At 34.4% G+C, this 16,392-nt stretch overlaps 1 protein-coding gene across 4 annotated transcripts in view; it reads left to right on the forward strand.

Moving 5' to 3' along the window:
* The window catches only part of LOC136987589 (nucleoprotein TPR-like), a 172,043-nt gene extending 155,986 nt beyond the window's left edge, over positions 1 to 16,057 (forward strand). For 2 of the 4 annotated variants that reach the window (XM_067285347.1, XM_067285350.1), the window contains exons 46-54: positions 1,945 to 2,041; positions 3,401 to 3,645; positions 4,663 to 4,763; positions 9,525 to 9,619; positions 9,708 to 9,803; positions 14,467 to 14,608; positions 14,697 to 14,851; positions 15,511 to 15,627; positions 15,696 to 16,057. In XM_067285347.1, coding sequence (XP_067141448.1) covers positions 1,945 to 2,041; positions 3,401 to 3,645; positions 4,663 to 4,763; positions 9,525 to 9,619; positions 9,708 to 9,803; positions 14,467 to 14,608; positions 14,697 to 14,851; positions 15,511 to 15,627; positions 15,696 to 15,982 — 1,335 coding nt within the window. In that variant the 3' untranslated portion in view covers positions 15,983 to 16,057. The remainder of the gene's footprint in view (positions 1 to 1,944; positions 2,042 to 3,400; positions 3,646 to 4,662; positions 4,764 to 9,524; positions 9,620 to 9,707; positions 9,804 to 14,466; positions 14,609 to 14,696; positions 14,852 to 15,510; positions 15,628 to 15,695) is intronic. The other 2 variants (XM_067285348.1, XM_067285349.1) reach the window with 2 other exon arrangements.
* Positions 16,058 to 16,392: the final 335 nt, after the last annotated feature.

Genomic DNA, 16,392 nt, shown 5'->3' on the forward strand with positions numbered 1-16,392 from the left:
GACATAGAACCAGTGGGCCTTTGTTATATTTTCCAACAAATTTAGACAATTTGTAAACTGATTCTTGACACACTAACATCTGGAGAGCATAGAATTCGCTTTCAACCTTCCATCATCAGAGAAAACAACTGCTATGGAGGAGGTGCTGTTCCAGTGTGGGAGGCATCTTGTTGGACGAATGTGCATCCTTGTATATCTTCAAGGGAAACACTTTAACTACTCAGTACTATAGATGTGAAGATCCTTGATTTGTATGCAAGACTTTTGTGGAATACTGTCTGCTCCCAATTTATTTTTGTGGACAACAACACTAGGCCAAATAGAACTTGGCTGGTTATGGATTTCCTCAGAGGCACGTCCATATTTGCAGAATAGCATGTTCAGCTAGATCTCTAGACCTAAACCAAATTGATCATGTCTGGAATGCTCTGATGATAGCCATTGCAACACATCAGCCTGTCCCAGGATTCGCAATAAGCTAAAATCTATTTTGGAGCAATAAACCATGCTCTTTTGCAAAAGTGTTCTCCAAAATTTCATAAACAGCACAATGGGTCATCATGAGTGCCATAAGGCTGTTGATGTTAGCTTCTTTCTTCAAGATCTGTTATCTCATGTTTTTGATTTGAGTTCTATTGGAAAAATGTGCATATCTCTGAAATTTAATTCATTATTTTAATTTTTTTTTTATAATAAATTGATCTTTTGTTGCACGAAGTATGTGTGCCAAATTTTATCCCAGTTTACCAAATATTTTTCCAGATATCCTACAATTTGTGTTTCACTTAAAGTAATGTTTTTTAAGACATAACTAATAGTTATTTATTATCATTGGGTTTGTATGTACAAATATATATAATGTTAAACATAACAATATACTACTATTGGTTGCCATGTTGGTAAGATCAGACCATCTCTTATTATTCATTTCAATTGCAAATCATTTAAAAAATTATTATAAATTGCAACAGATAAGAGAGAATTGAAAAACAACACAGAACATCGGGGTTGGACTGCCAAAGGCAGTAGGGGATGGGGCATCTAGTACAACAGATATAAAATCATGCTTTTTTTTATTTTTATCTTAAAACTTCTGTTAAAGATGATTCAGTATATATTAAAGAAACTCCTTTTTTCATCAAAGCAATGTTGCATTAAACAAGGCTTTTATTAAAACATGTTTTTCGAAATAATGGCTTTTAAATAAAGTATTTTAATAAAAAGAATGTCTTAATAAATACTACACTTTCCTAATAAATTTTGAAGAAATGTAATATGTAAATTTTTATTACTTTGTTTTAAACTAAAGGAATTTTAAAGATTAGTCACATTGTGTGCCTGTTAAAATTAAACTTTGTGATACTTTTTGGAAGTTCTACTATTTTACATACCATATTTCCTTGATTCTAAGATGATGACTTTTACTCATTTTTGATTATCCAAAATGAAACTATGTCTTAGAATTAATGGTATCTATTTGCAGTCCAAAATAGCAATTTCAAATTGAGTGACATATTATGACACAAATACTAAAAAATTTTGGCTATATTTCTTGGTAATGATACTAGTTTCAAACAAGCCTTGCTAACTTATTGGATGCTTGTGTCTTATTCAAATTTATTTTTAATGTCAAAATACCTGTGTCGAGACGTTAAGATGCAACCGTTCGTATTCATTTTGCATTCTATTTCCGCGATTATTCATACAAACAAGTGTGGAAATAGAGCAGTTGGATGTTACTTGTTTCATGATATTTGTATCATTTTTCTAATTTGTTGTTACTTAAAAAAGCATAATAAACTTTATTATTTAAAAAAAATGTTACTTTCAAAACACTTTTCAAATTTGTGCCATTCTTAGAATCGAGAAAATATATCTTCAGTCATTTTCATTTTCAATAAGTTAAGTTAATTGTACTGAATAATAATAAATTTTTTTTATTAGCAAGCCGACGACGATGAAATGTCTAGTGGGCCGTTTGAGACCGAGACGGATAATATGTCCGAGCAAGCTGCCGAAGAAGTCGAAGTAGTGGTGCTCGGTAATATAAAATTTAATTTTTTATAATGCTAATAAATAAAATAAAATTTGTATAAAGTACAAAATAAAATAAATATTTATCAAAAAGTTAAATATATTTAATTATTTATATATTTACAATATATAAAATAATTATTGTATATATTGATACCCAAATGTTCTTAAAGTATGTTTATAACAAAACAGTTACTCATTACATACACTGTTGTCTACCATTACCTTCAAAGTAGATGCCTATCCCAATGCACTTCATACAAATTGAATGCCTTGAGGAAGTTCGTTATTCGATAAGAATTCAATCTTGCTAGTGATTCTTTCTGGATATCATTTACTGCTGTAAATGTTCTCCCTTTCGGTTTGAGTTTAAATTTGGGAAATATGAAGGTTGCAGGAAACATCTTGGAAATAAGATGGACAAGGGACAAAAGGAACGTTGTTGGATCGTGGAAGGTGTTGCATGGTTAAAATGTGTGGGCTGGCATGTTGTCGTGATGAAAAACCAATTTTTCTCTTGCTTCTTTGTGGGATGTTTTTTCCATGTATGTTTCTTAGTTATCTCTAGACATAACTTCATTACAGTAATACCTCGAGTTATGTAAGTAATGCAGCTTTAGACCTTTACATAAGTTGAATTTGTAAATTACTTAAGTGTAACTACATAATTAACAGCTCAATACTATATTTATTATTACTGTATTGAGGTATTGTAATGTATTTATTATTAATACTGTATTTTGATTTCATTTTAATGGTACAGTACTGTATATAAACAATGAACACTATGTAAATGTAGCAGTGATAAACAGATTATGTATTAAACAAATCACTTGAGGCAAACTACACTAATGATGTGAAACAATACATATAGAAAAACAAGCAATGAAGATTTGTTTGGTTTTGCTGCTCGACCTTCACTGAGTATTGTAGAAGAATCTTGTTTACCAGAAAGAGTGCCTGATACACTTGCGTATGTGCTTACAATTACACCAAAAAGTAAAGGATTAGCAGAGCAATAAAGTAATAAATTGGTACAGTGCAAAAGGAAGAGAGAAAGAGAACGAATGAATGTTTGAAATAGATTAATTCTATGTAAAATTACATGTTACTCTACTGAGATTTTTTTCCAATTTTTGAGATTTACATTTTACATAACTGCAAATTTACATAAGTTTGTGTTAGGTAACTCAGGGTATTACTATACTGTATTATTGATTTAAAATTATATGACCAACAATAACTATAATGAGACAAAAACTTCATTCAGCTTTTTTTACTGTGTTGGAATATGTAAATCCCCTAACTATATTCAGTAAAATTACATTTGAAAATAACATGAACTATTATTTTATTTATTCTATAGATGATGTAGAAGACAACCAGATGGATGCACAAGATACAACTCAAGTTCAAAGCATTGGTGTTCCGGTTCAACTTGTCTCAAATGATCCAGTTCCATCAGTTGTGACACCCTGTACTGCCATTGCCACGGAAACTCTGCCCGTTCCGTCGTTACCCTCTCGGCCTTCTCTGGTTCCCCGAATTCCTCCTGGGAGGTCCGAACGGTTTCCAGGATTAGTAAGACATCAACTTACATTCACAATCAGTGTAAGTTATGGCATTTCTTTTTCTTTTCCATTTCTTACTCTTTCTGCCCATGTAGGTATTGAGATGGTTGTTTTTTTTTTTTCTGTGTTTGTTATGAATTTAGTAAGGGTCCACAATGGGGGACAACCAGGTAGTGGGAGATAGGGCCCAATGTATTTGGGACAGAGACTGCGCACGAAAAATTTGAGGTTGCTTTTCCAGATTCGATTTCAGGTTTTTCAGAGTAGTAGTAACTGATGTCTTAACTGCCTTGGCCATCTGGCCAGCTTTTAATCCTTTTCTTTGTATTTAAATAATATTTTACAAAGATATTAAGCATATATTATCATTTTTTTAAACATACATTTGTACTAAATATTTGAAAATTGAGTAGGGAACTAATAAAACAGTGCAGCCAGATTCTTATCAGGCTAATATTGCTAATTAATTAATTAAGGTACTAATTAAATTGGACTAGATATGGGTAGTTAATCTGCCATCTTGTGTTAAATTAATAGTATTTTACAAATAAATAAATTTTAATTTAAAGTATTCTAGAAGAAAAGATCATCTTAGAGGAAGACTAGAACCTGAATCCTCTGCTTAATGTGTAGATGCATTACCAATTATACTATCCAGACCTCTGTTCAATTTTTGCTTTCAGACCAATTAATTTAGATGATGTAACTATACTGGTCACGCACTGCATTAACTGGGGATGTATACACCCTCGTTGCCTTCAATGGCACTCGACCAACTTAACATTGCATATAAAAGTAGACTCTATTTATTTCAATATTCAGACAAGATAGCCAGATTCTTATCTGGCAGTATTATAGTCCAACAAGAATCTGGCCATCTTGTTTCATTATTAAGATATGTCAGGTTTAATTTTATTCATAGTTATGAATAGGAAACCTTGGTTATTCGTTTTTTATTGTTACTTTTTCATAGATTCTCACTCCTTGACGTGAATACTAAGTATTTCAATAAAGTATTCAGATCAGTATAAATCAAACAATATATTTACTATTTTAGAGCCAAGTACCTGGTTACGAAGAAGGCGGCGACAGCATAGTCCCCAGTACTCCGACACTCTTCGTTCCCCACAGAGTGGACGGATTTGCCGAAGCAGTGAGGTATGTTCATTCTTTTATAGAGCATAGAAGATTTTTAAGCATTTAAACTAATTAGCAGTCAGATAAATTTTTACAAATTGAAAATCAAGGTTTCTCAGAATATACTTTTATAAAATTGTATTAAGTAATATTCTGTATCAAATATTAAGTTGTCATAACCACATTTGATGTTATTTCTGTTATGAAAACTGAATGACGAATATTTACAATCTGTCAGTCGTGATAAATTTTGTACAGGAAAAGAATATTTCAGAAGAAATTTGTTTGATAATGATTCAGATATACAACACATTTTCATAAATAGAAGAAATGTAATTTTACAATAGATTATTTGGAGAGTGACAGATATTTCCAATCATTACATTCTAATAATAAAAATTACAGTGGGGTGTTAATGATCAATCATTATTCTGACATTTATTCTTTAACATTTTGGAATTATTTATCTAGCAGTTGTAGTACTACAGAGTGAAGGAAAAGAATAGTTTGTATGTAACACCATTGCAGTCTAATTTAATTGGCTGCAATTTTAATCCAATAATTTGGGTTTGACCAAGTGATTGAAATAGATGCTGTAGGCAGGCCAAATTTCTTATCCTGCATTTTTTTAGAGGTTATCCATTTGTATTTGATATGCATTAAATTATTATATCCCATAAAAAACTGGTGAAACTAGGTTGAAAAAGTAAAGCTTAGCAGAAACATCTAAATAAAGGAAACTTTTGAAAGTTATGGCATAAGAATACTGGAAGCAGATCTGACAGTAAGACTCAACATGTGAATAAAGTGCACATTACACAGACTGCAACTACAGGATGTTTTGAGGGAGGCAGTCAATGTGATAATAAATTGGAAAAATAAGCATCTTCAGAGAAAAAAGCTTTGAGCTTTACTTTGTGTCTCAAACTTCCTTTGCTGATACTTCTCAAAGATGTTCTAACATTTAACCAAATTAATACAGTGCAACAACTTTAAGGCACGAAGTAAAACTCAAAGCCTTTTTCTATGGAAATGCTTATTTTTCCAATTTATTATTATCATGTTGGCTGCCTCCTCCAAAACTTCCTGTAGTTGCAGTCTGTGTAATGTGCACTTTATTTATATGTTGAGTCTTACTGTCAGATCTGCTTCCAGTATTCTTATGTCACAACTTTCAAAAGTTTCTTTTATTTATGTTTCTACTAAGCTCTACTTTTTCAATCTCTACTTCTTCATAATAGAATAGAATTAAAACTTACTGTCTCAGAGAATAAATATATAAATTTTGATGCAGGTTGAGCAAAGGATTTAGAAATTAATAAGAGGGGTGGCTGACCAGGTTTATATGATAGTCTATACTTTCCTTAGTGTCCCAGAGAATAAATATATAAAATTTGGTGCAGATTGGGAAATGGGCATAGGTTCTGTTTTTAAATTATTAGGCTTGTATTAATTAATAGATTAAAAGTAATCTGTGGGTAGTCACCCAGAGGTAGGACGAGGTTATACCTCTTTTTGTCGGCAACAGGTTGGTTAAACCTGCCCACTTGTCAGAGGATAGCTGGTTTACGTTCTATGATCCCGAGGGGTCGGGATTCTTTTTGTCAGGTCGAGTGGAGGAGGAGAGAATGGTCATCGGTAAGGCGTAGGCAATAACCGAGCACAAGACACCATTTAACAAGAAAATCAAAAGTTTATTGAATAACAATTAGACGATTACAAATACGAACATCGAATATCTATCGAGATTTTTCTCTAACTTCCGAATGCAAGGAAGAGGAGCCGAGAGTTTACACAGGTCAATTATCATACCTCTTTAATGTTTCCACAGAGGTTCGAATCAGTCTTTGATGTCGTCGGTGCACACAATTATAGCAAAAGTCATGACTAGATTCGTAACGTGCACTTGGTATAGGCAAAATCGGCGATACTGTTCCTCGGTCTATTCCTAATTGTCACATCCTAAATGTTCGACGAGAGACTCCACTGAAGGGGGGAGAAAGCGGGCTTATATAGATTTATCATGGGAAAAAACATCATGTGATTAAATGTTGTCAGAGGTAAAGGTTACTTTAGCAGGTATGAAGGTTAAAGGTGTTCCCGGGACCAAAATAAAGTGATGAAATCGGACGTTAATTGTAAACTTTAAGTTTTTCAGTATGAGAATGAGTACTTCGATGGGTGAATGTTACATTCAAAAAGGAGGATTATAAATTTTGATAGTTGTTGAAGAGATATTTGATCTCTTTTCCCAGTGATGATGTCTTAACGGTTAAGTGACAAATTTAGTTAAAATATGTCAAAAGTTTATGAGAGAAAGGAAAGATTTGGTTTACACATAGCTCGGATCTCACAAATCACAAAATATCACATCACATGGTAGACAATCAACCAATGAAATGTTAATAATTAAAAAATGGGCTATAATTTTATAAATACTCATTATTTTTTAATAAAACCTTAAAAAAAGACCACAAAAGAGGTTGTCAGCTCTCAAAAGAACTATTAAGCATATGCAGACTCCTAGATTTTTCAATAGCTTGGGGTTGTGAAAATCTCTCACATTGTAAATCTAGTGGAAAAATTGCTAAATTTGGGATTGCGTAAGTCTAGAATGATCTGACAAATTTATTTAAAATTTAAGACTTATGTAGATCTCATTGCAGACACTAAATATTTTGTATTTCATCCAAATCAGTTCATTGGTTTTTGAGATATTAATGGTCAAATTTGACACTTTAACATTAGACAATAGAGTGCAGTAGTGCTCTATGATAATTATGTATTTTTGAAATCATAAAAAAAATAATTTTTGCCGTATGCAGGATGAATTCTCCAACGTTAACTAGAAAATTAGGAAAACAGTTTTATTTTTATTATGTTATGCTAAATTTATTTCCAATAGTTTAATGAATTCTACATTTAATCTCTTAGTGAAATATTTTAAATTTATTTTTAGTCTTTTTATCCAGAAAATTTATTTACTGTTTTTTTTTTTTTTTTTTTTTTTTTTTTGCAATGGGTTTTTGATTTTTACTGATTTGAATATATGCCAGTTTGAAAATTTTCTAATAATCATCTTTGTTTTCATCCCAAACGTCTCTATATTTCTATACAACTATTCTTCTATCACAAAAGATCTCTGTGTAATGCTACTGAGTAGGCTAGGTATTTGTGGCAAAGCTATATTTATGTATATATACATGGACATTGTCTTTTTTTACAGTAGTGATGTCTTTATTTAATAGTAAATTATTTTAGAACTCAGTTAGTTGTATTATGTCATATTCAAATCAAACAAAAAAAATATATGACAAATATATAAAAAGTTAAATGGAACTGTGACTAACTGCAATAATTGTAGTGCAACTACAAATGTGAAAATTTAGTGAAAACTCTATATAATTGAAAACCTTAGAAGATGAAAGTTATTAGAATAGTAGAGGATGGACAGTTGTGAGCTGTTGTTTGCAGGAACATAAATGTAATTTCTCCCTTCATAACTACTGATAAAATTAATTATTTATATTACCATCTCATTCTGTAAACAAGTTACATCAATTTCACATACAAATCAAGAATTTAGTATTGAAAAGTAGGAACACAATAAATTTACAGTAGACTTTATTTCCAAAGTAATACATGTATCAGTCTTAGGATTGAAAGTAAATAAAAAAAAAACTTTTTTTCCAGCAAGAGTTAATGCAGTAACAAATGTTTTCAGCCTAATTTGTAGGAGTCAGATTTATCAGTTAAATTTGAAGATAATCATTACCATTTTCAATATTTGGACCAATGTTCTCTTACAAACTCAAAGGCTAAAAATGATCAGTTTGAATAGTTGCTGTCATCTTTCTTTTGCCATCCATTCATTTTACACCTCTTAAAGCTTAGAAATGCATCAATTACAGTGTGAGATAGAAAACAAGTCTAATAATTTACCTGCTTTAGATTATGTATTTTGAAGGATACACATTTAAAAGATCGGATGGGCAACAAATTTTTTTATCACCAAAAGAAAAAGAAATGGGAAATTTATTAATAAAAAATTTATCTTTACTGTATTTCATGACTTCCAGATTTAGGTCATAGGTTTTAGGTCTCTTCATAATATATATGTAAAATTTTAGTATTTAACTTGAAAGAATGCTAATGTTTTATGCAAGTTTTACACAGAAAAAAGGCCATAGTTGTATTCTGGAAATTAGTCTCAATTTTTTAAATGTATACCATAAAACATTATCTCATTTACATTGAGTGTCTTGGTCCTATAAAGAAAAATAATGTATAGAAAATTGAAGGAAGATATGAAGTTGTGGAGCAGAAATCTTAAATGATATTTTATAATTTTTTTAAAGCCATTAGTCTTGAGATTATCTACATTTATTTTTTCCAACCAAAAAAGTCATATGGTCTTATTAAATAATTATAAAAAACATTTAAGTCCTCGCATTTTCTTTCTCAGAACTTAAGTCATTTTGTGTGTTTTGCATATAATTTTAAGATTCAAACTGATAAAATGCAATGCCATATAGCTTTTATTTAGAAATGTGTTTTGGAATTCCTCAGTATTTTCCAAAAATGTCAACTCTATGAAATTACAGCAATTACCATCACCATGTAACTATACTATCTTGTAAATAATAGAGTATGCTTGTAATATTTATGTACGTACGTAATCTTTCTCTTTTTGATAAATTTTTACTTTTTCCTTTTTATTGTACCTTTAAAAGCAAATTTTTATTATATAATCAATTTGTTTTTGGTAATTTCTTGTAATAGTTCTCCCCATGTGCCTCATGATCGTTTTGTCTTCAATAGCACGACCGACATCCCTGCATCGCAGCAAGCTCTGTCACAATTGGCAACGCAAGGTTGTAAGTTAAAAAATTTACGTAGAAAGTTTCTTGCCATTAGATGATAATTTTATCTATCGCTCACGCCCACACTTAATTTCCGTTTAAGCTCTCAGCGTCGACGACACCAGGATGGACCTCTCTCAGTTCGACGACGGAAGCGGAAGGAGCGTTCCGACCACACCCCTTCAGGTTTCACCTCCGGGTAATTATTACGTTCTGCTTTATTAATTGTCATTCTTTCTTCCGTCGTGAAAAGTTTTTAATTTTTGGTCAGTATGTCGTGATGTTTATTATTTTTAATTCTAAAACAACTTCAGTTTTAACAGTAGGTCCATTTATAGAAAACAAATGTTTAAAAAACTGCAAAATTTGCTTCTGCCTTGTTTGTTCATCAATTTATGAATGGAAATTCTATTTTGAGGAAACTCATTTTTATTGTGTAATTGTCTAACATTAAAAGATTCTTTTTAGTGCAATTATGTATGTCTAAAAGACAAAGTGGATTGCAAATATTTTTCTTTAATTTAACCTTGAATATAATAAAGTAAGTGTAACAATGAGTGTCTTACAATTGCAAAATTATTTGCATGCAAATGAAAGTACAAAATTTTTATTTAATTTCTTTAGGAAAGATTGACTAAAATTAATAACCTGAATAGTTTTTGTTACAATTTCAGATTTGGAATATTTTTTAACTGGAAAAGAATGATTTTTTCCAAATTAAAAATTAAAACAAAAAATTTTCTCTATAATTATTTGTTATGATCTTAAGTTCTAACTGATGCCTATGATTAGTTTTCCAAATTATTGTGAGAAAGATAAATTTAGAAGAAGTCTCTTTTTCTGTTATAATAGAGTAGAAGTTTATTAATCGGGTATCTACCATATCACACTTATTGCAAACATTGCCGTACATTCCATTTTGTATCGGCAAATGCCACTTTATGCATTTTCTTTAAAACACCCAAGGATACATTCAGTGCACCACTATACTGTGTGATTGTGATTGTTCATTAATACCATAGCTTTTAAAATCCATAATTTATGTTCTGCAAGAATTTCTGTACAAGAATTCTGTTGACCACTTACATGGTCAACAGAATAGTAAAACCCAATATTTAAAGCACTTTAAATGGAATTGAGCTTTGTTGTTACAATTTAGGAACAGTTTGCCAATTTCCCTCTTGCAGACAACATTCAACTAAAATAATTATTGAACAAATTTAATATGTCCAGTGTAAATAAAGACTTTGTACAAAATCTGAGTGTATTTTGTAAAAATATAAGTGTAAATCAATGGCACTCATCAAAGAAAAATATCCACCAGCCCGATGTAAAAACCCGTTTAATTATTAACCTTTTGCGATACTGGGACACTTTTCTAATACTTCAATAATTTTTTTTTTTTTTTTAATTTTCCTGTTAAATTACAGTATTTAAATAAACCTTTACTACCATTTCATAAACATATCAAATCCATTTATGGGTACTAAACAACTCTGTTTAGTACAGTACTGTACTTGAATGAACCCTATTGCAAACAACTTGCATTCACCTTATTTCAATATTCTGTTATTAGGTGTTAGTACATTGCCCTGCTCGAATGTTAAAGTTACTGTATATTGCAAAGGATACAGTGTTATTTAAATTTATTTTTTGTTTACTTTATAATCTGTATTAAACTTATAGCAGGATTCAGTATGGTTCAGTACGTTAGTGTGTGTGTGAATTCCTTATAACTCCTGCAAATTTTGTTCAATTCAGATGAAATTTTGGTTATATTCGTTTTATGTTCTGACGGAAACTTTATTTTACGGAAATATTAGCTATAGAATAAACGTTTTATCGATTTGGGATCGGTGATCGCACTGCTGTTGCAGTGACCGTGTGACGTTCTCGCTCGACCAGGGAATTTCCCTTAAGTTACATTTTTAAATATTTTGGCGAACGGCGTATTAAATTTAAAGAACTTATTTCTTTAAATTTAAAATTTAAACTTAAAAATGATAGCCGCATCCTGTCGCTTCTATAATACATTTTAAAAAATCTTTCTATAGTGATCAGGTGATGTTCTATTATCCAATCGGAAGTAACGATCTAACCAGCCCGTTATTGACGGAACGAAGTGACGACTAATACTTGACTTCGTGCATTCCTTGTCAACATTATAACTCTAGAATGAGTTGTCCGATCTTGATGAAATATTCTAGGACGACTCATCCTCACTCAAGGATGAACTCATTAAAATTTCAACTCTCAAAAATGATTCCTTTTTGTAGAACTGGAGATAGGGGTCAAAACGAAGATCGCGTTTTTCTTCAGTATGGATCATTTTTGAGAGTTGAAATTTTAATGAGTTCATCTTTGAGTGATGGTGAGTCGTCCTAGAAAATTTCATCAAGATCGGACAACTCATTCTAGAGTTATAATGTTGACAAGGAATGCACGAAGTCAAGTGTTAGTCGCTTCTTGCACGCACGTATAGAAGCGTCATCTAGGGTCGGAAAATATGACAAGCATTAAAACTGTAATTTTGAAAGGTAAATGTTATCGCTAACTACATACACAACAACAAATATAAAGAATCTTTATAGAATAAGTTTAAAAAAAAGTTTTCTTCTTAAAACGTGGAGCAGCAGCGATCAATATTGATGGCTTTACGATCCATTCTCTCCTTCGCCTTCCTATCGTTAGTACGAAATTTCGATCTCTAAATGGAGAAGCTGCACAGAGATTCCAGATTGAGATGAAGTCGCTCAAATTTATCATCATCGATGAAATGTCAATGATTGGTGCAAGAATGCTTTACATGATCGAGAGAAGATTGAGGGAGATAAACCCCGAGAAAGATGAGCGGTTTGGTGGATTCTTTATCTATTTGTTTGGTGATTTTCGTCAGCTTCCTCCTGTTAAAGATACTCCTCTCTCCTCGAGTGTTTTTTACAATGTAATGTTCCAACACGGTAGGGACCTTGTTGGGACATCACATTACATTCCCATTTGATTCTTTTGAGAAGTTTATTGAACTTAGTAATTCTCATAGACAAAATAGCGCTGATAGTTCCTTCACATATGTCTTACAACATCTAGCTTCGGGTGATTTCTCTGATACAGATCTGAACATTCTGACGACAAGAAATCGAGCCTATTTATCCAGAGATGAACTCGATCGGTTCCAAACGGCAGTAAAGCTATATCCAACAAACGAGCGAGTTAAACAAAGCAACAAAAACTACTTGCAGTCGACTGAATGCCCTCTCGGTTATATAGCATCCGAAAACACTCCAGATATTGCCCCGCCTTCGTCCAAAGACGACTCAGCTCTCGGTCTCTCCGAGTATTTGAATCTTTCAGTTAATACCAGAATCATGCCGAGAGTCAACTTATGGGTGCGAGGAGGTCTCGTCGATGGTTCACTAGGAAATATACGCTACATTATATATGCTCCTAATGCTCGCCCTCCGGCTCTTCCTCTGTTTATTTTAGTTGGAATTCGATAGCTATCGGCGACCTTTCATCTATGGTAATCTGTTTCCAATAATCTTTATAACACGCTCTTCGAACGATGGCAGTATATTGTCATCTCGTAGACAGTTTCCCCTTACCTTAGCATACTCGATGACTATACATAAATCACAGCGATTAAACTCTTCCAAAAATCAAAATAGATGTATATCTATTTTGATTTTTGGAAGAAGGAAAAAAGGGAGAAAAAGAGACAGCTATCGGTCTTACCTATGTTACATTGAGTCGAGTGAAAAAAAATAACTGACTCAGTATTTTTAAAGAGTTACAATAAAGACCGCTACGAGTCAATCTGTAAGTTTAAGGCCCATAGTGATAGACAGAATTTCGTGAAACGTTGACATAGCAATTAATTAATGGCTTATTCCGACCTTATATTTGTACCTTTAAATGATCCAATAGAAATCAAATATATTGTTGAGAACGAATGATTCTTTGTTTCTTTTTTCCTCATAATCTAGAAAATAAAGGTGCGAGCAGCTTCGTTCCGACTACACGCTGATACAGCGTTACTTAACTAGTTTATAAAGTGTTATCGCTCATCTAATTAACGTACTGTACGTACAACTCATCTTTGGGCTAATTTATCGACGTGGAATTAAAAAGACTCGCTATTTTGTCAAAAAAAAAGCTTAGGGGAAGCGTAAGAGTAAAGTGGTCAGATAAATTCTAGATTTAAAAGAATAAGAACGACCGAGACCTCCGAAGGCCGTGAAGTACGACTCGAGCAACACCGATTAAGAATGGCTTTGTCCAGGGGCAGAAACAGCACGACGACGTCGAGCTCGACTCGAAGCTATTCTCGATTCTTCAATTTCTGCTTACTCATAAAAAATATTCCGTCATGCTCAACGGGAAAATTTCTTGTGTTATAGTAGAATATCCACTATATCTACATATATGAGTGATGCCATATCTCCACGGACACGGGTCCGGGGAGAATTCATCAATCGTAGAATATCCATTATACGCACAATTTCCACTTCCGTCTTCGACATCGCCTCATCTATTTTATCTGCAGTGCCGTGCCGTATGTACAGAACTTGCGAAGCTACAAATTTTCCAGTACAAGAAACACGTTTTTAGGTGCGCCGACCTCGTATCGACGTATTTTCTTTCCACGGACCAGTTACGTATATTACCGAACACAAAACACAAATGCTAGATAGACCGACCGAAGCCTATCGAATTTCACAACCGAGGATGCCAGATTAACAAACTTCTACTATAATAAATTATTTACGTTGTTTGTCGAAAGACCTTTTAGAAAAACTTATAATTTAATCTGTGCTAATATATTGTAAACACACATTTAAAATTATATTCTTTCTTTTTTTAAGAAGTGACGGTAACGGAAGTTCCCGATTCGGTCAGCCCGGATCAGTCGACCGTTTCGGTTAATCCTTCCACGTCCCTGCAAAACATTCCGACGATCACCGTGTCGGAGACCGTCGAGGTGGGCAGATCCGGACAGGGCGGCTGGTAAGTCGGAAAAGGCACTCGGCCGACAAGATGCCCGGATTGGTTATTTTTCGAGAATAAAAAAGAAATTGTTTATTTTCCATTTAAGTGTTTCGGAACCGGACGTACCGATCATCCAGATAGTGGAAGTGACGGGCAGTTCCGGAGAAGCGGAAAGCGATCAGAAAATCATCGAGGCCGACGTATCGAATCAAGACGCGGAAAGTTCCGGACCGATCATCGTAGAAATAGTCAGTACGGCTGGTAAGTTAGGTTTATTTTATTCCGTCCCGCTTGCTTCAAAACCCTAATAATTATAGGTGGCCGACGAGATACGAGGGAAGTAACCCAGCTTAAAGACATTGTTTATTAAACTTACTAAGCCACGCGCAAATAAGGCGTTCCCGGTGCAGTTGTAAGCACCGGGAACCGATCGTTCGGCATTATGACAGAATAAATGCCTTAACGGTCGTGGGTTCGCGTCTGGCCAGGACGGGCTGGTCACGTGGAGTTTTCCGGGTTTTTTCCACGCCTGTAACGCCTAAATAGGGGCCAGTTTCCCTTAAAAGACCTTCCGGAAGGCATCCCCCTATGCAGATCGCCGAAGTGTTGCGTTGCCATAACTAAACGAACAAACTTAACGGCCGTGGCCATTTTTATCGACTCTAACATTTATCATTATCGCGTCGTAACTGGATTATCAATGCGATGCGCGGCTTTGTCGGAGAGTTTACGCTTTTTCCCTGACTGTGGGTGAAATACTAACTTTTATTGGGCCGTTAATTACTAACCGCTTTGGGCAAATTACCGAATTATTAGTCTGGGACCGACGCTAAACGGGTCCAAGAAACGGTTTGGAGAATTGGAAGAAAGTAATTTGAATTTTGTAAATGGTTTGTGGTTCATTTTTTTTCTATTTGAAGAGGAGAGCAGATGCGAAGAGACGACCGTCGCCTCTTCGGCGGTGGAACCCGACAGCTCCGACGCCGATCCGCCCGCGGCGGGAGAATCCGAGACGGAGAAGACGGCGGAACCCTCCGGTAAGCGCCCTTTCGGGTAGGCCGAGGAGGTGCGCCTGGACTAGCTGACCCCCTTTTTTATTTTGCAGCCTCCAGGAACCAGACCGGCCAATCCAGGAAGCCCATCGTCTGGGACGAGGGGGCGCCCGGCAACCTTCCCCGCCCCTCGTCGCCGCAGCAGACCTTCTCGGTGCCGGCCTCGGTTCCGGCGCCCCGATCGCAACAGCGGCAGTCGTCGCCCCCTCCCCAGAGGGCCACCCGAGGCCGGAGGATCAGGCTCAGGGGCAACAGCAGCTTCTCCTCCTCTCGCAACTCCGGCGCCTGGAGCGGGAGGCGAGGCAGGGGAGGAGCGGGAAGAGGATCCACCTCCTTTTGAGACCGTATACATAAATAGGAATTTCCCGGATATATAAATAGTTTGTCTTTCTCTATAATAAAACGTTTTACTTAAGTCCGTATTTGTCGCGCCTCTATTCCCATCCGGACCGACTTCGTAACGCGCGCCCGGTCATTCGGATTTAAGATCGTCTGGACCCGGCGATAAATAGATCGTCGGCTTACCGTTTAGATAATTAAAACCGATTGGTGCGGTATTAACGGAAAGATCGACCCGCGCCAAACGAAATACTTGTTCTAACTGGTTTCGTATAATTTTGGCCAGATTAAGAAAGAGACTTTCGTTTTGTGTGGAAAATCTTTAAAATATTACGTTAAGGCAAGCAAAAGCGACAAAAAAGTACCGGTACGTAGGGCACTCGACGTAGGACCCCCTCGATCGAATGCCGA

This window comes from Centruroides vittatus, unplaced genomic scaffold (genome assembly GCF_030686945.1).
Source record: "Centruroides vittatus isolate TY-2023 unplaced genomic scaffold, ASM3068694v2 scaffold_2520, whole genome shotgun sequence".
Classification (NCBI taxonomy): domain Eukaryota; kingdom Metazoa; phylum Arthropoda; class Arachnida; order Scorpiones; family Buthidae; genus Centruroides; species Centruroides vittatus.